Source organism: Astatotilapia calliptera, chromosome 17 (genome assembly GCF_900246225.1).
Source record: "Astatotilapia calliptera chromosome 17, fAstCal1.2, whole genome shotgun sequence".
In the NCBI taxonomy this organism is placed as follows: domain Eukaryota; kingdom Metazoa; phylum Chordata; class Actinopteri; order Cichliformes; family Cichlidae; genus Astatotilapia; species Astatotilapia calliptera.
The window spans coordinates 6,684,968-6,710,522 of NC_039318.1; the positions used below are offsets into that span (position 1 = coordinate 6,684,968).

Genomic DNA, 25,555 nt, shown 5'->3' on the forward strand with positions numbered 1-25,555 from the left:
AGATAACATCACACTTCAACACAGATTAGTTAAAACAGACCCACAAGTACTCAGTGGACTAAACAAATGCAATGAATCGCTGCCAGCTAGAAAGTATACATAGATATTAAACTTTCTGTGATTTCTATGAAGACACAGAGTGCTGCTTGATAAATTAACCAATCCTTACCAGGCTGGTGATTCCCTCATTATCTACCAACCAGTCTTCCTTTTCAGCAAGCCTGTTGACATCTATGGGTATAAAAAGCACAAATCGAAAGGGCCATCACTTGAAACTGTGCTACAGTTTTTTGAACTCAGAGCCGTTTACATGTGGAGTGTGGAGACTTTCATAAGGGGTCGTAAGTAATGGAAATATGAACAGATTTAAAGGTTTCTGAGGGAAAACCACATGATATAAAATCAAACCCTTTCTTCCCAGACCACAATTTGGTGTGTGCGTGTGGTGTGTTTGTGTGTGTGAGAATGTGCGTGTGAGTGGGGGGAGTTAAGAAAAAAAAACAGTCACTCTTCTCAAAATGACCATACCTAACCACAAGTGAAACACAGCCTGTCTGGTTTTAGTCTCATAACACTTTCTCCATTACTAACCTGGAAGTTGAATTAGCTAAAAGTGACACTTGAGGACACTGACCACTAAGCGCTTATTAACAAATTCACATGGTTTTATAAAAATCTGTCGTGTTCTGCAGGTTTTGAGTTCATGTCCTTTCGCATTCTTGTCTAGCAGGGGATTACACAAGTAACGGATGATAATCAAAGTGTGATTTCAGAATGACACAGCTTTTTATTTCTCATGTGGAGATTAATAACGTGTCTATGGTGACAACTTTTTTTTATTCTACTGGTAAAGATTCCCAATGCTGTTTTGCTTAGACCAACAAATACATTATTTGCAAGGGTAAGCAGGGCCTGGCATATTTTGCCCCATGTATCTGGTACAAGCAGGCATACTTTCCAGTAAACGTCTTCTTAACACACTCGGTCAACACATTTAAAAGCCTTTCAATGTACAATAATAAATTAGGTACAAATACATACATGAATAAATACTATACATATCTTTATTTTAAAAACCCAGAAAAACAAGGTAAAATGTAGACACTAGAAATAAAGATTTTAAGGATGTTATGAGCCCCTCCAGAGTGAGTGTTTCATGTTTCACTGTACATCAGCACACTAGCAGATGCCAAGCTTCGCCTCAAATATCATACCGATCTTGTTAAACTTTGACAAAACCTTGGTTTCTTGCATGTTAACTTTCTTGCATGTTAGCTTCTCTAGGATCCGCAAAGAAAAGAAGCAGTTTTCCTCTCAGTCTAGGACTAGAGTGATTTACAGGCATCTATCTGGCTGTAATCTAAAGCAACTGGATGTCGTTTACCTACCTACCTCCAGGTTTATTACTGGTGCTAATTTTAGTTCTCAATACTTCATATAATATGAAATTGTTAGATGTTTTTTGCTGCCTGAAAAATGTGATATTTTGGATAACTGGATGAGAAGGCTCTCATTAGGAAGCCATTGTACATTATTTATGTACTAGATGGGTGTTCAGGACAATAATGGGCTCAGTCCAATGACTGGCTCTGTCACATGAAGATTGCATTGACACAGCAAAAGCTGCTTTTAGTTTTTATGATCCTGCCACACTGAACATTGAAAACAAAATAAACTGTTTGGTAACTTGGAGTCAATTAAAATGAAGATCTTGATGAAAATATTTTGTCCATTACTGAGAGCTCTCTCACCTTCTGTTGTGTGCACCAGAGTCACCATGAGACAGTGAACTCTCAAATCCAGCAGAAGATCCTGGATCACCTGCAGCAAATCATTTGGGATCTCCATAGCAGACAGAGCCTCATGACAACCCCTGGATGAGAAACGCCAGAGAACAGAGGTCTGTTATTAAAGGCAAGGTAAGCATGTGGCTCCCAAATGCCTCCATTTAACCAAACATGTAAGCAAATTAATTACAGCCAAAGTGTGAGGACCTGACAGTGTGTATGATTTGTGTAAGCCATGATCCAGCCAACTCTGTCTTGCTCTCCCAGCCTCCATAAAGACTCAGCTCCCCTTGCGGCAAGGTGGCGGGTAAGAGAGCACCCCGAATGAGCTTCACGAGCCGACTGGTCAGCTCTTCAATCATTTTCTACAAAACAGACAACATACAGTATGTACTGCAGAATGTGTCTTTAAAAAACATTATCTCAAATTAACATTAGAGTAAACTGGAGTTAGAAATCCTCATACTTTAAAGTCATTCTGTCTCTGTCTGGCATTCTTCTTGGATTTTTCCACTTGCCCAGATTTCTCTCCAGTCTGTAGGGGAAGACACAAATACTTAGTCACCTCTGAGAAGTCCAGATTACTGACGGAAAATAGATTTTATGTTGCTTTCTGTGCCTGCATTAGAGCAAACTATGATAATGCAAATGACATTCATTCAACTTTTCTTGAGAATAATCAAATAATTTCTCTTAAATGGAAACCCTGAAAAACACAGATATGGAATGTAAACCTGCAGAGGATTTCGAAAAAAATGAGTTTCTAAAAAAAAAGCTTTTATTAGCCTAGCCTAAAGTTTTCATGGGAAATATTCTTGTTCACGGAGACATTTGTGTATTACTAAGAACACCATTCGTTTTGGCCTATCAGTAGAAGCTCATTAACCTGAGTTGACTCATGGAAAATCATTCCCCTTCTCTTAATCCCAAATTAAATACCTAACTCACCAAAGGAATTTCATGAGATAATCCTCAATGAATATGAGTGAAACAAAGCTGAACTATTGAGCTAAATTTATAGCAATTTATTTATTATACCAGTTTTTATTGTCATTTATTTCAATTGTTGTATTGATTATGTGACAAAACTAATGTCCCTTTCATTCTTTTGCAGATGTTGTCCATAATGTGGTGTTAGCACGCGTATCGATCTACTGGTTAAAGATTTTCGACAGGGCACGGTCCCTTGATGGCACTCCTTTCCACACAATTTCAACAAAAACACAATTTTATTTTTGCTTTCACTACACTTTAACCACACTTTTGAAGATTATAATTTGTGCATTATAAAGCAGCTGGTTGTGTGATGTGTGAAATCAAAATGCAGCACGCCATGGAGAGGTTTGTGGTGCTGTGACTTTCCCACTATTTACACAAAGCTTTTTACCACCATCTCAGCCTTGCCCCTCTGACTTGAGATATTCTGACTCACTTCTAATCTTGACCCTCCAAATGACAATCACTGCCTTGAACCCCTATATTTACAAAAATAATGGAAATGACCACAAACAAAGATTTACATTTTTGGGCTACAGCTCCACAGGGCCACGTTCATCTCTGGATTATCTTGTGTGGCAAAGTGACCACTGTTGCTATAAAAACATGCTGTATGCAGGATTTCTGTCTACTTGGTGAGTATTCACCTCGCTAAAAAGACTTCCATTAACGTAGGAGATCCAAAGCTTCCAGAAATTGGGCAGCTGACCGATCACAACATCTGAAAGCTTCTCCACAAACTGCACCTGCTGCGGGGTCTCAAAGTGCCAATCTAGAAAAAAAGGACACACAGATGACATGATAGAGGATATTGGCATAATGACTGTGCAGTTCCAATATTCACATATCAGAATGGTTTAATTCCTGGCACATAAAGCTTAAGATCTTTGTTTTTTTTATTTGTGCCTTTACCGTACAGTGTGATGCAAGATTCCCCTAAACACTGTACACGACCAAAAGTGTTACACACACACACAAACAAACAAACGTACGTGTGTACAGAGTTTAGCGCAGACAGGGAAGCCCCCCTTAGAACTCAGTGTGTGGGCGAATCTGTGAAGTGCTGCACTACTCACTGCTGGATCGTGGCGTTCGGAGACTGCCCCCTCTCTTCAGAGACGTGGTGTGGCTGAGCCTTCCGAGGGCTGGTGGACGGGTATCCCCCTCTGGGTCCAGAGCTCCCGCACCCACTGAGAGACATAACGAAAGTGGGGAGGGATGAGAAATGAGCTTGAAGGGAAAAGAAACACATACTCCACATATTAAATAATCACATTTTCATAATTCCACATTCCTCAATAAGCTTAACGGGCTTTCACACAAAACAATCCCTCCCTACTTTCTTTATTTGTGTTCTGATCCATCTCAGCGGAGAGAATGTCCCCTTGTTTTCACGGTGGGGAAACAGAGCAGTGGTCTTTGCGAGTGCTGGGGTGAAGTGGGTTTACGCTGGCCACAATGTGCTCTGTTACATCTGATTCTTAAGAGCTCCTCTAGATGGCAACAGGGAGCTATGCAGCGGTAATGAATGAGAAAGATCTGCAACCACACACTCCTATCGCTGCATGTGAGACAACGTTAGCAAATTGAATCTGTGAGATAACTTAATGATAACAGAACAAGGGGTGGCAAAAAGGAATGAAAGTGAAAGACTGCGGTGCTAAGAAGATCAAAATTGCTACAATGAAAATGAAACTTTAAGGACAGGTTCGTGCAACGCTGCACTACGCCCACACCAGTTTGTCTAAATCAATGGAGACTGATGAGCCACATTTCCAAAACATGTGTCTCTCACACACACTCACATACACAGAAAAGCGTACTGGTGAGTCACAATGTTGAATGTAGTGTGTAAGCAAGAATTGAGAAATCCCCAAGCAGAGGAGAAAATTGTGGTTGAGGTGGCTGTGCACACAACACACCCATCCAGGCCAGAAAATGTAAGGAAATTCTCATTTGAGTCAGACTATCTGTAAACAGACGAGGCTTTCTTATATCGCAAATACACACAGACAGACACACGCGCGCACACACACACACCATATGGTGCAATACAGGCTCTGTCTCTCTGAAGTTTTCCTGTCTTTTTACAGGGATGAGAGCTGCTGTTGACCCAGGTGGCCGCCGAATCCTCAGAATGGACAAGCACTTGCATTCTGAGGACTGCATGTGTTTTGCTGCTCTGTACGTTCAAAGGATTTACTATGCTGCTGCACTGCTTCTTGCTCAAATTTACAGGGGGAAACTATAGAAGCCTCTGTGTATGCGTGTTGAATAAACTGAGACAATGTGTGTCATCTATACACACTTCCTCATCGTGTCTGGGGCTTCTCTGCAGGCTGGATGGGTTCCTCTTCCAGAGGGGTCACTGACCTTGACCACACGCACACATACCTGCTTTCTGTCTAAGAGGACACAAACCTTATTCCCACGCTACAGAATACAAAAGCTTCACCACACTTCTCTTGAAAAACGCCCCAGTGTTTCACCCAGATTTTATGTGCGCACAGACAACGGGACATCTTGTCAGGAAAAGTAAAGATGGGACTTACAATAAAATCACTATTATTAATAATCTGTGACTTAAAGTTTTGAAATTCCAGGTTTTATGTACATCACAAAATTTCTGAATACAAGTAAAAAAGTTCCCTAATGAATCAATCAGTCAATACGACCACGCAAACACCTGTCAGACGTTAACCAGTATTATCACGGCATTGCTCTTACAGCAGCATTTCTGCAGCATAAAATCCCAAACACACCGTCAGAGTGTCTGAACAGTGAATTCCCACTAACTACTCACTGAAAACCTATTTTTCCAGAGGGAAAAAAACTCCTGTTAATTGTGTTGACATTGGCAGAAGAAGTGCCGCTCGAGAAATAAAAATACTGCAGCTTCTAATTGGATCGGGCAGAGTCAGATTGCAACACTGGGGCACGATGGGAGTGTTTAGACATACGGAAGCAACTTGCTATGCTCCCTCACAAAAAAACTTCAGCTTTCAGGCCTTTGTTTCTAACAAAGATGGATGGTTTTATTTTACATTTAAGGCATTTTATAGGGTAATTAATGGAATCGTGCCTACACCAGAACGACCTCTGGCCTTATATCCCTGACTAGGAACAACAGTTGAAAGAGAAAATGACACCAGTTACTGCAAATATGCCTGATGCTTACAGCGGAATAATCTCTGCCATGTGTGATGCTGACAATAGCATAAAAAAAGCTAGTGAATGCATCTATATGAAGGGAAGAGGAGGCCACCAGAAGAGTGGGTAGCTGTGAGGTACCATTGAGGGGGGGGGGGGTCCTATACAGAAGGAAGGGTAAGGGTGGGAAGGAAGGAGAGGAAGAGTGAAGCTGGGGGAATGCAGTGGATGTGGTTTTTATAATGATGGCTGCTGAAGCATTGCCTGGGTGGAGGCACGGGTTTCACACTTGGGCCAGAAGTGAGCAGAGGAGACCAGAGATGCTGAATATCTGCCAGAGGTGTATGTGAGGGGAAGAGGGGCGCTGTGTGACAACAGAGAAGACAGGAGACAGCTGTAACAAAGAACAAGAGCAGGGAGAAAAACAGGAAAGATTGCGTGTACCTTTCAGCATGTCTGTGTGAACACTGTGCTCACCAGAAGAATGACAGCATGGGTAATTTGTTTAAACACAACGGAGTGTTTTTTCACAGTAGTGGTGCTCTTGGCTTTCCACTTGTTTGGACCGTGTGCTTTGCTGGCACCCTAACCAAGCCTCAATATATCCCCGGGCTTGTAAGGTGTTAGGCATTCAGCAGCCACAGTCTGGATTGCAGGTGATACTGTGACCAAATGAACCCCCACCTTATCAAAGGTTGTTACACTGGGTGTCAGTGGGATTTCAAAATCTTCAATATAAATCTGTTCCCCAAAAAATACAAACCGTAACTGATCGCACACAAGTGCTGCCTGTCATTTCACTGATTCCATTTGCAGTGGACTAGGAACAAGCAAACATGCAAGTCTTTTCTAGGCAACGTAAAAACGGATTTAAAGAATGCAGGTTGGACAAAAAGTTGGGTTTGCAGGAGGCTCTCAACCAACTCTCAACAGAACTGTGCACATCTATGAGAAGACTGCACAGTTAAATGTAGGTCATTTTGGTCGCATGCTGACTGTAACTACTGTCCTCTCAGAGGCAGACGGGTATCTTAAATGATGTTACCTCAAGAACAGACATCACTCTCAAAGTTCGGCTCCGAAAATGCAGTTCCTGGAATCACCACTTGAGGCTGGTTCAATAAGCAAGCCATCCTACAGACCTCAATATTAAAAGGCCCAACTTCACTAACATCACTAAGAAGCTTGTTTACAACCTGGTTTTTAAAAATTGACACTGACACACTGACAATTGATGTGATGCTTTGAGGTATGAGGACTTTATCAATAAGTTAACATACATGTCCATGCCAGCATGTGTGTTTCTGTGCTCTTTTTTGTTTTTTGCAAACTAGCAATTTTCTGCACAGTTGGGTTGGATGAGATTTCAGACTCCCTCTCCACCACATGTTGCTCTGCAGTGGAATGTAAGTGTGAAGTAAAAGGGGCCATCCCTGACATAATCATCAAGATGAAATTTAAATGTGGAGAAGTGGAGAAGTGGGGAACGAACCAATCCCCAGATCCATCAAGCCTGAGCCCCGGAAACCACTGTTACTTTTAGCATTAGACATGTTTATGTTCCAGCTGTGCTATGTGAAGCAGCCACCCACCCCACAATGGATTTGTGCGGGTGCCTCAGTGTGAGTGTGCACGCATGCTGGCGAATCACTGGTCTTCCTGAGTGGACGGTTTCAGATCCACATTTTTCTGCTGGCTGATTTAACAGAGGAACAGCTTAATTGGGGTTAATTGTTCCAATCCATCTGTGAAGCTGTGTGTGTGAGTGAGAAAGCGGGTTTGTGTGTGTGCAGTAACATGTCAAGCGCTGAAACCCAAATCCAAAGCCAGTGCTCCATCACTTTCATCTTATTCATACATTCATGAAAAAATAAACACACAGGCCTCAAGCAAGCAGCACAGGCTGGGGTGAAGGAGGCCGGCGAAGGAGCAGGGAATGTAGGCAGAGCTCTGGAACGACTGAGACACTGCTCTCTTCCCTCAGCTCACGACATCCACCGGCTGCCTGATTGGAAATGCTAAATAGGGGCTTTTCACTACATGTGCAAAACGAATCAACTCAGACAAATGTGCATTTTTAGTCACCTCTCTGGCCACTGATGAACTCATCTCTGCAGTTCTGCATCAGCTGCAGGATCCACTTGTGCTGAGCGTAGATGCACTGCCATGCTGGATCTCCTGGAGCGTGTAGGTCAGACAGGTACCTACGAAAGCGTGGGACAGGGAGATGGAAGATGAGATGGGACAAAAAGATCAACAAAATTAAAATCCACACTTAAATGGGTGACAAATCAAAGGTCAGACAATAAAGAGTGGCCAAAAACAATAAAAGCTCTGGCTGAAGTCGGGGCAGGACAGCCCACTAATGTCAGCCTAAAATCCCCATTAGGTTTTACTGCACTTTGTCTTTTTGCATAAAGCGTAGAGGACGGCTAATTCAAATCACAATTCTTTAAAAAAAAAAAAAATTCCACCACAAACTCCTCACCAAGCAGGAAGAAAGGGAAAGTTGCATTTAAATGAAACGCTGTTTGAAGCACTAAGCATAAGATATGACTGTCACATTATCCGTTTTTTACTTCTCGACTATCAGAATGAAAAAAAATTCACAATGACGCCATCATGACATTTATAAAAAATATTTTTTTATGATATGCAATTTAGATTTTCCTGGATGGTGGATGCTCATATTAAACACGGTCCAAGTGTCAAGATAATGACACTCAGTAATCCCTCAGAGACAAAAGCTCAGTCCTCTGCTCTAAATGCTTCATTTCTTGATTCTATGTGACATCAATAAGAGTAGAGGTCTGGCTGTTAACACAAAGCCCCGCCCACCTAATGTACAAACCTTCTCTTGACATGGGGCACCGCATCAGAAGCAAAAACAAGCTTGTTTCAAAGACAGGATGACCTGAGAGGCTGGGCAAAGGCTCAGTATAAGATAATTGAGGAACATTTTGAACTCTGAATCATGCAGATATCTATATATATATATATATCAGAGTCCAGGAATGAAAATGAGATGAGCATAAGCACGCATATATATACATTATATGTGTGTGTGTGTGTGTAATATATATATATATATATATATATATATATATATATATATATATATATATATATATATATATATATATATATATATATATATATATATATAGACACACACACACACAGTGGGGCAAAAAAGTATTTAGTCAGCCACCGATTGTGCAAGTTCCCCCACCTAAAATGATGACAGAGATCAGTAATTTGCACCAGAGGTACACTTCAACTGTGAGAGACAGAATGTGAAAAAAAAAATCCATGAATCCACATGGTAGGATTTGTAAAGAATTTATTCGTAAATCAGGGTGGAAAATAAGTATTTGGTCAATAACAAAAATACAACTCAATACTTTGTAACATAACCTTTGTTGGCAATAACAGAGGTCAAACGTTTACTATAGGTCTTTACCAGATTTGCACACACAGTAGCTGGTATTTTGGCCCATTCCTCCATGCAGATCTTCTCGAGAGCAGTGATGTTTTGGGGCTGTCGCCGAGCAACACGGACTTTCAACTCCCGCCACAGATTTTCTATGGGGTTGAGGTCTGGAGACTGGCTAGGCCACTCCAGGACTTTCAAATGCTTCTTACGGAGCCACTCCTTTGTTGCCCGGGCGGTGTGTTTTGGATCATTGTCATGTTGGAAGACCCAGCCTCGTTCCATCTTCAAAGTTCTCACTGATGGAAGGAGGTTTTGGCTCAAAATCTCACGATACATGGCCCCATTCATTCTGTCCTTAACACGGATCAGTCGTCCTGTCCCCTTGGCAGAAAAACAGCCCCATAGCATGATGTTTCCACCCCCATGCTTCACAGTAGGTATGGTGTTCTTGGGATGCAACTCAGTATTCTTCTTCCTCCAAACACGACGAGTTGAGTTTATACCAAAAAGTTCTACTTTGGTTTCATCTGACCACATGACATTCTCCCAATCCTCTGCTGTATCATCCATGTGCTCTCTGGCAAACTTCAGACGGGCCTGGACATGCACTGGCTTCAGCAGCGGAACACGTCTGGCACTGCGGGATTTGATTCCCTGCCGTTGTAGTGTGTTACTGATGGTGACCTTTGTTACTTTGGTCCCAGCTCTCTGCAGGTCATTCACCAGGTCCCCCCGTGTGGTTCTGGGATCTTTGCTCACCGTTCTCATGATCATTTTGACCCCACGGGATGAGATCTTGCGTGGAGCCCCAGATCGAGGGAGATTATCAGTGGTCTTGTATGTCTTCCATTTTCTGATGATTGCTCCCACAGTTGATTTTTTCACACCAAGCTGCTTGCCTATTGTAGATTCACTCTTCCCAGTCTGGTGCAGGTCTACAATACTTTTCCTGGTGTCCTTCGAGAGCTCTTTGGTCTTGGCCATGGCGGAGTTTGGAGTCTGACTGTTTGAGGCTGTGGACAGGTGTCTTTTATACAGATGATGAGTTCAAACAGGTGCCATGCATACAGGTAACGAGTGGGGGACAGAAAAGCTTCTTACAGAAGACGTTACAGGTCTGTAAGAGCCAGAGATTTTCCTTGTTTGAGGTGACCAAATACTTATTTTCCACCCTAATTTACGAATAAATTCTTTACAAATCCTACCATGTGAATTCATGGATTTATTTTTCACATTCTGTCTCTCACAGTTGAAGTGTACCTCTGGTGCAAATTACTGACCTCTGTCATCATTTTAGGTGGGGGAACTTGCACAATCGGTGGCTGACTAAATACTTTTTTGCCCCACTGTATATATGTATATATATATATATATATATACATACATACATATACACATACACATATATGTGTGTGTGTGTGTGTGTGTGTGTGGACTACAATTTTATTCTGAGAGACTGACTGACTGACCAACATGTGTTCTTATCATCCTCTATTAAAACAAAGGGGGGTTTGAATAGCTAGGCTCTTTCAAGTTAAGACATCAGATGATTCACCCCGAAAGCTGTGGCCTGACCCCCCCTGCTGTCACTCTAAAAACCAGCCGTTCATTTGTTTCTCATTACAGTGTATCTTTCAAAAGTTTGAGGAACAAGAACAAAACAAGCGCGCGTGCGCGCACACACACACACACACACACACACACACACACACACACACACACACACACACACACAATCCACGTGAAGAGTAAACAGGAGCTGAGTGGGCGTTCAGAGCTGTGCCTAATGTACCAGGATGAAAGATGTTGCCATTTGCCATGTGGTTGAGAGCTGGTCTCTGTGATCCTGACAGGTTGGTCTTCACAATAATAAATAGGCAGAGACCACAAGTATGAATGGACAGATGGATGAAGTGGAAAAAAAGAAGGAAAAGAAAGACAGGGGGAGAGAAAAATAGAAGCAGAAATAAGAGAGCCAGACAACAGAAATATGACTGGTGAACTGAGGAAAGTGAGAGGGGAAAAAAAAGAAAGAGGGAGGGGGGAGGAGGTTGAAGTTCTGGTAAACGATGACACAAGCAGACATCAAAGAAACCAAAGGGAGTGGAGGGACTTGTCATGACTTTCTGCTGGATGCTGACAGAGTAGACGTGTAAAGAAAAATATCCAAACTTGAACAGGGTCATAGAATTGTAAAGAGACCTGATGTATCTTTTTTGGTCGTGAAGCGTAGACGGAGTTTGCAGCAGTTTCTCCAACAAGAGACTCCGTAGAGCTCCAATCCTCGTCTCAACCTCAGCGTACACTGCAGAAAAGTAGAGTCAAAACATTGGTAATCACCATAACAATCAGTTTAGAAAAAGCCATGATCTTCATGCAATTGTTGAAGTTAAAGCAGTTTACCTTTTTGGAAAACAGGGACCTCAGTATTGCCAAAGAGAGACTTTGCTTTCTCATAGTCATTGATCACAACATCGTAATCTCCCTGGAAAGAAAAAATAGTTCATTTCATAATGTACAGTTTTTTAACTCATCAATCATGAGACACACTTTGCATTTAAGCCTCTCTAGCTCCACCCTCTGGTTGACAATCATTTAAGCTGCATGTTAAAGCCTGTGGAGAGTTTATAAATCAGATTTGGACACCTATACACCCCAATAATAATAATAATAATAATAATAATAATAAACATTTGTAAAGATCAAAACTGCTTTAATTAAAACCTTTGCTTATACAAAAAAATGGAAATCAGGAAGTAGAGGGAAAAAAATTGTGTACTTTGTGCCATTATGTGGCTTCAACGGTTGAAGAGCCATTGTTTTGCTCTACATATTTATATGCTTATGTGCTGCCTACTACAGACATTTCCACAGAAACTCAACTCAAACTTTTCGAGAGAACCAAACCAGGACAATGTCCCAAACTGTCCTTTCTTTCATTTAGAAAACAGCAGGGTGCAGTGTGCTGTAGTCCCACACTTACTAGTGAAAATGAAGCACCGTTTCTACTCTTACTAATCATTCAAAGCTCTTTATTCTACAAGCAGCATTTACTCACACATTATTACAGCACTTTATGCTATTCCCTGCTTTATTCTTGTCACATCCACACCAAATCCAATCCAAATCCAGGCACAGGAAGAACATGGAAACTCCACAGAGTGTGAGTGCTGTGAGGTGACAATTCTAACCACTGCATCACTGTGCCAAGTACTCTGTTTGTTTTAGAAATAGGAACTGCCTGATTAGAGGCTAAGAGAGAAAAATCTTCAGCCCACTGGCTTCCTGCGACTTCTCCTGATATTCACCTTCTCTATCTCCAGATGTGCTGACAGCTGGCAGCTTTAAGATCATTTAATGTATGATTCAACTACGGCCCGACGAATCCTCATAGTGTGCCTATGATGTAACCCATGTGAGTGCACTGTGTCATTGGCAGCATTCACGCCTGTGCTTGTGTACATCTCCTCACATATATTCTGATAGTTTCAGCAATCTCCCTCGAGGAATATGCTAACATTTGTTAGCCCCCACATTTTGTTAATATTGAGTTTTTTTTAATTGAGATGGTGATTGTGCTTCTCTCACTGATATACGAAAAAAAAATGCAGATGGAAATGCACAGGAAGAATTGATGTTGGTGAACAGGCTAATCCCAATAGCTGTGCACTGCCTGGACCCAACGTGTAGTAACATTTCTAGAGAGGTGCACGTTAGGTTACACTGTAGGGTTTTAGAAGAGTTTGTGGTGATGATGTTGCTATGGCATACATTAAGTCAGGCGCTTGTGTTTCCACATCCAGCTCAGCCGATGAGGGCTGCATCTGAGGAAATAGCTTAAGTGAAGTGAAATGAGGTAGCGCATCTCATGGGGGGCATTAGTTTTTATTTTTCCACCAACTAAACAATAATAGGTCACAAGACTGTTACGTTTTGATAGTTACATTAACTGAAACAGGATTAAATGAATGGTATAACAAATAACCAGTCCTAAACATTGGCCAAAGTTTTCAGGTGCACAATACAAAACAGATGTTCATCTAATCCATAACTGAACAAAAAACAAAAGTTGGTGCTGAGGGCAGACAAACTGAGTAAAGGTGGGTTATCATCCAGAGGATGGTTCACGTCCTGTTTAGAGCTGTGTATTGTTTGCACTTGTTTTGCTGTTTCACATTGTCCACACAGGCTTTTTACCTTTTCTTTCTCACTAGTTAGGTTTAAGAACTAAAGAGTACTTGGTTTAGGAAATGATTGCGGTTTAGGTTAAAATGTGCCCATTAACACCTGAAAACAGGGTTAAGTACCTTCTGAATATTCCGTTCAATATTGAGTGGCAGGTTGAAGAGAAACTTGAAACGCTGCAGGACGTTGAGTGCATTGCGTGTGGAGTCAGCTTTGTCTTTCCGGCCCAAGACCTCCTGGAAGAGAGTATCGGCAGTATTGCTCGCTCCTACAAGAAAGACGAAGTGAGAAAGAGTGAGAGAGAGTGAAGGAGGCTGGAGAAAATGAGAAACTAGGATCCTATATAAATAAATGCTGATACCACATTTCCCTCTTATTGCTGGTCTCTGGTTTTCTTCCCGCTCTGGATGTTATTTGACACAGAGAGAGGAGCAGGAGCAGAGACTGAGCTGCTAAGGAGAAAGTGACGGCTATCTCTTAGTCAGGCTGCTTGGTGGGACCTTTGCACAGCTGACTTACTTCGTGGGTGGCCTTGGATGTGCCGTCAAATAGAAAAAAAACCCGAATTCTTCTAATCAAAACAAAACTCCACCCGCAAAACAAAATCCCTGAAGGAAAAACAGCACGAGACCAAACAGGGGAACATCTAACATTTTTCCCTCACCAATCTTAGCTGTGACATTTCACAAGACTATTTCGTGATAGTCTGACTGGCGCCTACGGTAGTTTGAATCTCTTGGTTTTTGGGGGTGAACGATAGACTGGACCCACTGGGCCATGGGCCCTCAAGTCTGGGATGAAAGCTATGTCCGGCTACGAGGTTTATTTATACTAGAAAAGGGGAAAGGACCAGCTTCTTGACCCTCCATTAGAGCAGTCCCATTATCATGTGTGACATGAAATGGCGGACACACGTGCACGCACACGCAGGATCTGCACGCTAAAAACAGAACAATCTGCAACGGTGAAACAATGTAGACGTGTTTGGTCTGACGGCACAGTGCATCAGAGTCAGCGACAACTCCTGGATGCTGAAGGTGGGTGATCTACAGCACTGCGCTGGCTCGTCGCATACTCATTCTCTTTTTTAATGTAGGTTATTCCTGGGCAGTATTACCAAAGCCCCGTGTCACTGAGATGTTGTCAAATTCTGGAACTTTTATTGTATTATTAAGATTTCTAAATTAAAACACCCCCTGAAAAAGCATCTTGTGGGGTTTTCGTCTGCACACTGATTGAACACTTACTGTTGAGGATGTTTTCTAGCCGCTGAGTCATTGATCCCTCCACTTTCTCTGTGCCATCAGATTCCAGCTTCTGGTGGATAGCTGCAATAAATAAATAAATCACTATTAGCTTATTTCACAAAATTTAAAAATCATAACTTAAAGCATAGAGGGGTGAGAAATGTAAGACTGGTTTTACGTTCCCAACGCTGCAGAGTAACCAATCCCCGGGAACATTTTCAATTTCAGGAACCAAAGGTAAAACAAATAAACATGCCCTACCCCCGTGGTAGATGGCAGATAACTGCCTTGGTTCTCCACCCAAAGATGCTGTTACTGAAGCCACACACCCCCATGGTTGTTCCCACGCAACAAGGACCTGACCTTGTCCCAGCGAACAACTGTATTGGATCAATTCACCTAACCAAAGCCATCAACAACAAAGTGTGGTGGTCTTGGGACATTTGGAGCCCTTTGACCTGGAGGTAATGTGAATCTTAAAATGTTTCCAATTTTGGGAAGAGCACAGCTTGAGGTCTGTATACTAAAAATGACTGTACTGGGAGCGTGGTGGGGAGCAGGAACTCTCTGATGGTTTGTATCAATCACTTAGCAAGAAGAGCTTTACGCGGGAGAGGGAATTTTTTTTTTTTTTTTAAAGGAACGAGGGGAGAAAAGGAGAAAAAAAAATAGGGAGAGAAGGCAGCGGGGCTACCCCAGTATATAAATAAAGAAGTGGGCAGCTGGGTGGTGAGAGCTGCAGTGTGGGTTTATTGACAGAGTAGAAGGGAGTTGGAGAGGGTTTAGAAGACTTTCTAATACGCACTTGTGAAGCAACTCAAATAGGCGACAAGCAGACACCTAAAGAATGAAGACAAGATAGAAACGGATGGCAAAAAAGGACAGTACACCTCTCCATTTCCTTCTCTTCATTTCTGTCCTCCCTCTGTTGTTCTGATGCTGGCTGTTAGCAGAGCTTGACAGCAGAGGGAGCGGGAGGCAAAGTGAAGGGGGAGCGTTCTGAAAATAAATATATGGGTCCGTTCTGACAGACAGAAGCCTCAAGGCAGAGACCGAGGTATTCCTAAAAACACCCAGTTCAAACATGCCATTGCCTAATCAGTATGGACGTCACTGGCCTCTTGCTCTTGAGCAGCAGAAAATGAGGCCAGATGCCGGTTTGGTCAAAAGCTCAGAGACGTGGGAGTGTATACGGGAGATGGCTGAATTAATAGGACTAAACACAAAAGAAGACACACGCATACACTCAAGGCTGCTTCACGTCTCCACACTCCTCCTTGCCCTACTGCCAGTTTGCGTGTCCTCTGCATGTGTCGCACACTGAAGATCTCATGACGTCACAGCTAACCTAAACATTAGGTCAGGGTCCGGATAACACACGAGCCAGGACCTGAGGAAGAGCTGCAGCTCCTGCTTAACTTCCTGGAACCGTCGAGGCAAAAAAAGAATAAGAATAAAAATACAGTGTCCCTGGTTTCTAAAGTCGGCAATGTTTTGACTCCAGCAGGGGATGGGGACTCGGGGAATAGGCCCTGGGAATCGTGCATTTTTGGAACACGGTAGCTATTCCGCTTCCTGCGTCAATGGGAGACTTCCTTTTCACACAACAATGAAAAACCACAAATTTCAACATTTTAGTGGCAACAACCCCAGTCCCTGACAGACTGTCAGTCAGTCAATCAGCCAGTTTGTCTGCGTCCCAGAAGCACGCAGACAAACTGGCTGACTGTGTGCGTCTGGCTGATGGCTTGGTCACATTTGTCACCGAGGCTCCATGACCAAATGTTCACTACAGCCAAACCCCATCCATGTGTGTGCTGGTTCACAAGCAGTGGGTTTCTTTTGTTGTTTGTTTTTTTAAAACTGCTAAACAATTCCTTTCTAAACATAAACAAAATACTTTGTAATCCACAGAAATTTGGTGGTATAGAAAAAAACCCCAAAAAACAAACAAACATGTACAAGTGAACAGGGTTTCTTCAGCAGCATAAAAATAACACCAACACAAAACACTACCTTAACTATAAAACAGAGCTCATACATGTCAAGGAATTTGAAACATACAAATTTACAAGGGTTTAGAGCTGCTTAAAAATGTACATTTGCAGCATTCCAACTCAAGTGGCCTCCAACATCAGGACTGGCAGGGCTGAGTATATCTGGCAGTAAGCTTGATCACCAAGTATAGTAAAAGCAATTAGACTGTTAGCTTATGTTACAGGAATCCATGCAATTTCTGGTCATTTCTGACCCTCTGACAAGAAACAGAAAATCTTTATTCCTCATTAAGTGAGGAAGATATTTACCTTTGAAGCTGCTAAAGCCTTTTTCAGAGGCACTGAAAATTTCCCTTTACAGAACGTAAGATTTCTACCTTTGTACTTGGTAACTAGCACACTTGACAAAGTTAAGCATGACTTTGTGTCTGATACCCTATTAACCTAATCCTACGTCTACCCAGGGCTGGTGTTCAAAGGCCTTTGTTTCAAAAGTGCAAACATGAATCTGTTTTTTTAAACAGCATCTGACTGACACTTTATTTGGTTGTGACTTCACAAATTAGTATTACCGAATGGAAATTAAAAACATGTTTAATCTATTTATATACATTTTATTTACATTAGATTTCTGTCGGTGCTCGGTCTTGTTATGTGTTGGTGAGCTTTTTCTTAAGCTCCTTTGTGCAGTGAACATGCACTCTTGCAATATGCTAGTGCAGCACGGTGGTGCAGTGTGCAGCACAGCTGCTTCATAACAAAAAGGTTCTGGAGTTGAACCGGCTGCTTGTCTGATTAGTCTGCAGAGGTGTGAAGGAGGACGTTTATTCAAAGTAAAGTTTAAAGAAACATTTTGTTTTCAACAAGCTAACAGGACTACTTTTCAGCTTTCACTTATTGTCATCACTATTTAGATGTTCTTCTCAGCTCGTTTTCTGCTGGGTAACCTTGTTTTTTGATTTGCCAAAGTCTAAATTAGATAAGGTGATATGAGATTTTATTTTGCCATTTGTGCTGGAGAAGCTTAGCTGTACTGGAGAGCAATTAAGAGGCAATTATTTTGGACAAGAAGAAGAGAGGGAGAGGCAGAAAGTCCACAGATGTTCAAGTCAGAATCCTGCTGTTTGTTCTAAACATTTTCTAGCTGCCTCATTTCTTTTCCTACATTTGGCTCCTCTCTGTTGTTTCCACCTTGTCGGCAGCAGTACACTTACATTGAAGAAGAAGAAAAAGCTCCAGACATCGCCTATTAAAGTCATCAATAAAAATCTCACATGCAAGCAGAACTGAAAATAAACACGAGAGGAGACGAGAATGTTGTAATGGTGACGAAGAGGCTTGGAAGCATTCAGCAACTTCTAATGCAGCACATTCTGAACTACGAGAACACATAAGTGCCCTGTTAAGTTTTTCTATTCACTGTTAATTTTTTTCTAATTCTAATGGACACTTTTCAGATGAGGTTCATTTGGACCAATTCAGAACTGCAGAGAGCTGCCAAACATCGAAGAGAGACAAAGAAAGGATTCACAGTTGCTCTGACAGCTGTGTTAACGAGGTCTGGCAGTATAGCTGGCAGGCTCAAAAGCAGCATGCTGGCTGGTATGTTGGTTTGGCTGACCATACATAATGTACAAAATAGCTCCACTTGAGCCATCCGTTTTGGGCCTCCACTTCATTTTTTATGACTGAAAGCCAAATTTTGGCATAAAAAGGATGCTGCAGGCCTGCAATGAGTCATAGTGAGCAGACACGATTCAGGAAGTTGAAAAATGAATTTTTAGTCATAATTCCTCTTCAAACATGAGACAGTTTCTGTTCTTAGTTCACTAAAAATGTCTTTTGAAAATCAGTGGTCACACAGCTTGAACATAAAGAAATATCTCTAAGCAAAGCTTGAAAAATCTACACAGACGTTGAATTTCTTTAATAAAAAAAAAGGTTCTTTAGTCAACTGGAAGAAAGTTAATATGACAAAAACCAAAAACTGCTAGTTTACACATTAGGAAGATCAAAAACACCATTAGTAGTAATTTGAAGACAAATTTCATGCCATCTGATTATGTAACACTATATATACTACATTCACAGACATACTCCCGCAGTCACATACCTGTGACCTTCTGTTAGCTTAGAAATGCTCCACTACATTCAGCAATTAGTTTCTTGGTGTGTCTGCATGCAATGAAATGGTTGGCCATGTTGCGTACCGTCGGGTGAGCTGAAATATTGAGCCGTCTTCAGTTCTCTGGAGATGAAGACAGCCCCGTGCTAATCCCGGGGTGCCCAAAGATCACCGCCAAGTCAAATTTAAATCTTATTAAAAGCACTTTTTAAATTGAACTTGTGACATTTTTGGGGGAGTCATAGAAATATCAAAGAACAGAAATATCATTGGCTGGCACACAGAGCAATTTCCTTACTCAGCATTTCAAAACTTTAACCAACAAAAGTAACTGTTAATCTCAAGACATTTGTCATTAAGAGTGATGCTTCTCATTTCTACAGATTAGCAAGCAGGTGGCAAACAAGTTCAGAGGCCTATTGATACCCACTAAACCAAATCATGACGGATTTTAGTATTTTGGGGGTTAATTTTCTGGCTACAATCATTTAATTGGCTAATCTATCCTGTCAGCCAACTGTTAAGTCTGTTTATAAGCAAAAAGCCAGAAAGAGTTAGTCAACCTATGAAGTACGAGCTTAACAACACAGTCCTACTGGGAAATCTAAATGTGTTTTGATGCACCACCCAGGAGCACCACCCGTAATGTCATACAATGACAATAAAGAGATTCTTCTATTTCTGTTTTAGAAAGGTATTGTGTGCTGGAAATTCATGTGGTAATGTGACTATACTACAAGCATTTAAGATTTTAAAGGTCCATTTAAGACATCTGAAGAATGTTTAGGGGAACTTAGTCATCCTGAATTCTCTGTTGGCTCCACGTAAATTAATTTTCTATACAGTTGACACAAAGTCTTTGGTAGGTGCTGCCTTATATCCATCTCAGAAAATTCACACAAGCCAGAAAACATCACAATAGTATGTGCTTGTGAGTCACAGGTCACATGAGTCCATCCATGGAGCACTGCTTCCCTTCAACCCCTGGAAACTGTACATTTCCCATTGGTGCAGTGGGCACACAGTAGGCACGCTCAGTCTGAACGTGAGAATGACTGCGCATTGTTGCCATTGGTCATATTGGGTCTGTTATCGGCACTATCAGTCCTAATACTCTGGCGTGCATTGTGTTGGGCTGCTCCGTTTATTTAGATTCAGCCGCTAACAATGAAAACATTGCCTCTCTTCCAACCGCGGCACAAACATACGGAAAGCAATAATAATAATGATGGAGGCAGAAAAGTGTACATATAAATAGTAAGGGGAAGTAACTGAGCAGCTAAGGCGGGAGCAAAGGGTAAACAGACAAAAGTATGAATGATGAAGTGAACAATCGATTTGAGGTACCTGGCAGAGCGACAGCCGTCGGTCTCTGCTACCTTGAAATCTTTTTTGCATGCAGAGGTCAGTGAGTGTGTGCATGTGTGTGTGTGTGTGTGTTTACGTCGACTTTTCAGAGTGAAGCGAGAGACTGTGTGACAGGTGAGAGCTGATCTCATTTTGATGGAGGTGAATTAACTGTGTTGTGGTTGGCCAGTGCAACTTCAGTGCCAAGTAGAGGGCTTTCACGCGGCATCCAAATGAGCCTCTTTAATCAACTGCTGCTAAACCGCATGCGGGGGGAAAAAAAATCCAAAGACACACTCTTCCAAAAATCAAGAGCCATTTTCTAAGAGGAGAGTGAAGAGTGATGATTTGTAATGTAGTGTATTAATCAGACATCATTTGGGGCACTTCCACAGCACACAAAAATGTGTTAATTCCCTCACCTGACAGAGCGTCCTGAGCCTCAAAGAATGTACTGAGGCCTCCTTTCACATAGGCCAGACTCCCCTCGTTCTTCTTAGTAGCCTGCTTCTTCAGATTACTGGCTGCAATCTTCAACTGATCGAAGCTGTGAAAACAACAAAATGACACTGTCAGTATATCAAAGCTACAACTAATGATTACTTTCCATTTTTTTTAAATAAAGACATAAACCATGAAGGTTTTGTGCAACCAACAGCCCAAAACATACAGTCATATTTTTGAAACTTTGTGCGTGTGTTTCTGTATGCGCAGAGACACACGCACATCTGGGGGCACTTTGAGTGCGTGTGTCTGTGTGTCAGTCTCCTCGGTGAGGTTTCCTCCACAGGAAGAAACAGTCACCCAGTGAGGTCCAAACAGAGGCCCCTGCTAATGCTGAATCCCGGGGTCTGGGTTACTGGAAGGCTAAGCAGGGGGAGAGGAAGCCAGGAGAGTCCAAAATAACTCTCCTCTTCTCTGCCCTGACAGCCTTTTGGGTCAGCAGGCTGCCTTGTCTTCATATAGAAACTTAGTGAAGAAAATATAACCTCATTTCAATGGCACAAAACAAAATCATTTATTACTGGCTACTACCTATTTATGTAAATTACTCTGTGGTGATCTCATCTGTAAAATTAAAAACAAACAACCCACCCCACTTTTGCATCTTCTTAGGTAATTTTCTCTATAATAATTATGTTGTTACTGTCACACAATTAGAACGTAACAGGTTATGATCAGTAAGAGAAAAGACAGTTATGCAATTTTGTGATAAACAGTACATTAAACTTATTTAACAAAACTGACTATATAGTAAATAGTGAATGACTTCAGATTCAGCCCATGTGTACATTTTTCAGTTTATTCATTGCCATCCCTTAGATTGCACTATATGGTGACAAATTATGATTATTATCATCTGACTATCAGATATTTATTACTGCACTGATTTATACAGGAATATTTGAATTGTTTCAGCTAATTGTCAAACATGATGGCGTCTGGGACTAGCCTGCAGACAACCTAAATCCAGCCTGAACTGCTACTTAACTCAATTCATTCATAATGATCAGATTGTTACACTGGAATGTTATATTTTTCCTTGTAACCTGCAACCATCTTTTAAATTAGCTGTTAACATACTAGTGTTAGTAATGTGTGGCCCTCTGATTATTTTATCCAGGTCAGTAGTTAGTAAAGTCATAAGATCATAGCAGCACTAATCACACCTACTGGCAAGGAGTAATATTGGATGAGTTCAGTCAAAGAGGCACAACAAACCAGCAGCAGTTGCTGAAAATGATATACGAGCCTTGAGTTTGCTCTTATACCAGTATTAGTGTGAGTTTTACTGATGCACCTTATGTATTACGCTGTAAGCTCCTGTCTTGTGTCGAAGTAACTGAGTTAAAGAAAATATGAGCTTCAATTTTTGGTGGACCTCTGTGAAAGGTAGAGATATTTTACTGCTTGTTTTTCTATTTTCCTTTCCTCTTTCATATTGTTAGTTATGAGAGATGGTAGCTTAACATGAGTGACAAAGTAGGAGCTTGTGTACCTGGAGCCTGCATGGTTTTCTATGAGGTACCAGGTCGCAGAGAAGTTCTCACTGGTGAAGTCTGCGCTCATTCCTGGAAATGTCAGCTCCAAATCTTTAGGTGTGATTTTGCCTCTGAAAGAAGACCGAGAGAAAAAAGATGACGATAAAACTCGACAGTTAAATAAAACAAAAGAACAGAGTAAAAACTGTGGTGGAATTAAAATAAAGAAAATACCCGTATAAATGTTTTTATAGTAAACTGTGTGTGAGCAGACTTTCGTAAAACAATTGAAGTCATTTTTAAAAGTGACGTGTGGGAGATCAAGTTCTCCAGCAGGGGGCAGTATCTGGCGGGGATGTACTGTGGCTGGGAGAGCTTGGCGTGGGAAGTGCAGTGTGTGACGCCTGGTTCCCCCTGGAGGACCCAGTACTCATTAAGGAAGCTTGATCTTTACTAATGACCTGTGGCCTACACAAACTAAACCCCTCCCCACCACCACCACCACCACCACCCACTCTGCAGTCACACATATGTACAAAACCCACATAAACAGTGCAGCATTTAAGTAACAGAAACACAAAATCCATGTAAAAGAACACACTCCGTGACGTACTCGCACGCACGCACGCACGCACACACACACACACACACACACACACACACACACACACACACACACTCCAGTGTTGCTATCATTATGCACCTATTTAAATCTAATATACATGCCTCTTTTGCATGTCTTGTAATTTTTTCCTATTCTCTGCTGTAGTTGATGTTTTGTCATGTTTGCTGTCCTTATATGCACCTCTTTTATTAGTTCAGCTGGAGCCTTCTTCCTGTAAATCTGGGTTTTTCCCTTCGCACCATCCATTGCTCATTGGGGGCCTGTATGATGGCTTGGGAAATTTTATCTCTCATAAAGAGAGGACTTTTGCTGTGAACGGGCATGGCATCTACATAAAACTGAATTACTCCCTAGCCTGCTTGATTCCACTCGGAGCATGGATTGCAGCAGCTCTGGCTTCAACTTGTGATAAACCGTGCTCATCCTGTAATGATAAAATTTACTTCTGCTATTAATGCTAATATTTAAGTATGCAGGAATCTGACCACATACAGATGCCGACACCATTTTCTTTTATTTTGTCTTTGTAACTTCTCCATCTTTTGTGGCAAGCAAACACTAAACAAGCAGTTTTTCAGCTTCTCATCAAGTTGCCTTTGAACATTTAGCTAGGGCCAACTTTGTTAGTAAACCTTGAAATATCACCACTGACAACACTAAATGTTATATTTGACAATATGTTGACAAGATGCTCAGTCAACAAAGCTGGTGAACCCCTAATTTACTGGTCTTTGTAATGCTCCACAGGTAGCTTTTTATAAGCTTGGATATTAACAGGTATTACCCAAGCATTGTACCCCTGGTAGGAAATACAGCACACATAACAAACAGTTAATATTCAGTGAGTGTAACCATTTAATGCTCAATCTGTCTGAAGTTGTTCAAACACTTGGAAGTTTTAACTAGTCCAAGCATTACGTTATGAACAGCTGGTGCAAACAGCCCAGCTGAGTAACCTTCCAGGGACGTCACTACACAAAAATGTACACAAACACACAGACCAGACAGACAACAGGGTGATGCTTTATGATGAACAAAAACATCTCTACCTTCTGAGTGCCTTTGTGTCACAAATTAAGAGCAACTGCTGGGACACAGATAGCGATAGCGTGTTTGTATATTAAAATCAAAGAGACTCTTGTATGCTTGACATAGTGCCTGCTTAATGCATCCCTAGGAGCAAGTGAATGCTACAGCCTGTTTATGGGGGTCTTGCTCCTGACCATGAGCGGTCACTTGCCCCCGGCCCCTAAACCAAACAAACACTAAGCTAGAAATGCCAGAACATGACAACACAAACTATACATTACAACTTGTGTATTCCCTGCCAGGCACGTGGGAGGCAGCAGCATGTTCGCTGCTCTCAGGCGCTCTACAAATGTGTGGGTTTGCTGCCTTAGCTTTTATCTCTTTATCGCCATCCTGTCTGCTTTATACACAATTATTGTGTTTCCACTGCCTGTGTGAGCGGTTAGAGGCTGTTCAGCCATTGCTGTGCTGGCATAATATTTCAAACGCTGGCATATGGGGAGAGTTTGTTTCTGTTTAGGGATGTAAACCATGACTCAATGGCTGGAGCACTTGTGTTTATGGCGGTGGGATTGTGCCGAGCCATTTTTCTGCGTGTGTATTTGTACGCTTTTGGTTCATACTTGTCTATGTCGATGCCCAGGGGGTTGCTGGGGCGCAGTGACAGCGGAGAGATTCCTTTGTTGCGGTCTGTCCTGAAGGTTAATTCATCCACCCATACTGCAGACTGATCTAGGATACCTGCGGACAGGACAGGCGAGACGCTGTGACCGAGATATCCTCCATACTACAGATGTACTCACACACACACAGACAGTGACTCAAACATGCAAATGCACGACAAATATGCATTTATTTTTCTGTTGTAAATTATTTTAACTTAAATTTAGTACAAATTCAGACCACTGTACTCTGAAGATACAGTACCTGACCTAATTAATTACACAGTACACTTGGAGGCTCTTGTCAAGGAATTTATAGTGACTCAAAACTTTGCAACTTCACTAAAAACATGCAATATACATGGCACAAAGCATGTGTTGAAAACATACATTCTTTTGGGGTATGAAAAACTGACGAACATGGCCGGCCTTAGTTAAACGCTAATGCCGACTTTACAGCCAAAAGAATAAACACAGTCTGCACATTTGAGCAACATCGCTGATGTGTGGTCGACTTCAGCCAATCACACGTGCCTGTGCCTTTTCATCAGTTTCTGGTCAGAATGTTTCAAGTTAAATAAACAATGTGAGTTCATCTAAAAAACATCACTGATGTGTGGCTGGCTTTAGAGAATCACACATGCCCAGTTAGTCCTATTCTTTTTCTTAAAAATCATTAATTGTTTTATCAAAATTATTATTATGTTTTTTTCAGTTATGGCTATTTTTTAATGTCCTCTCCCTCAGGTCACTCATTTTTCTCCATTTAAGGTTGTTTTTTGCTTTACTCAAATGCTTTAGCGTGCCATTTGTGGCTAAATAACCCAAATGTTGAATATCTTATAACATTTTATATACAAGAAGAGAAACACAATGAATAAAGAGAATTTAATGCTAAACTAATGTAAATAATCATTAGCTGTAGCCCTTGTTTAAACTTGCATCAGCTCCTTTTGTCCAGGCTAGCACATAACAAATGCCATGAGG

The 25,555-nt window shown here is 41.6% G+C and overlaps 1 protein-coding gene across 1 annotated transcript in view; it reads right to left on the reverse strand.

Moving 5' to 3' along the window:
* Positions 1-25,555, reverse strand: part of exoc2 (exocyst complex component 2) — a 50,718-nt gene that overhangs the window by 10,337 nt on the left and 14,826 nt on the right. The window contains exons 4-17 of the mRNA XM_026146764.1: positions 24,530-24,647; positions 22,270-22,383; positions 20,693-20,817; positions 14,802-14,882; positions 13,677-13,822; positions 11,773-11,854; positions 11,572-11,674; positions 8,019-8,137; positions 3,860-3,973; positions 3,431-3,555; positions 2,254-2,322; positions 1,995-2,152; positions 1,752-1,873; positions 170-231 (exon numbers count right to left, since the gene is read on the reverse strand). Of these exons, the coding sequence (XP_026002549.1) occupies positions 170-231; positions 1,752-1,873; positions 1,995-2,152; positions 2,254-2,322; positions 3,431-3,555; positions 3,860-3,973; positions 8,019-8,137; positions 11,572-11,674; positions 11,773-11,854; positions 13,677-13,822; positions 14,802-14,882; positions 20,693-20,817; positions 22,270-22,383; positions 24,530-24,647 (1,538 nt within the window). The remainder of the gene's footprint in view (positions 1-169; positions 232-1,751; positions 1,874-1,994; positions 2,153-2,253; positions 2,323-3,430; positions 3,556-3,859; positions 3,974-8,018; positions 8,138-11,571; positions 11,675-11,772; positions 11,855-13,676; positions 13,823-14,801; positions 14,883-20,692; positions 20,818-22,269; positions 22,384-24,529; positions 24,648-25,555) is intronic.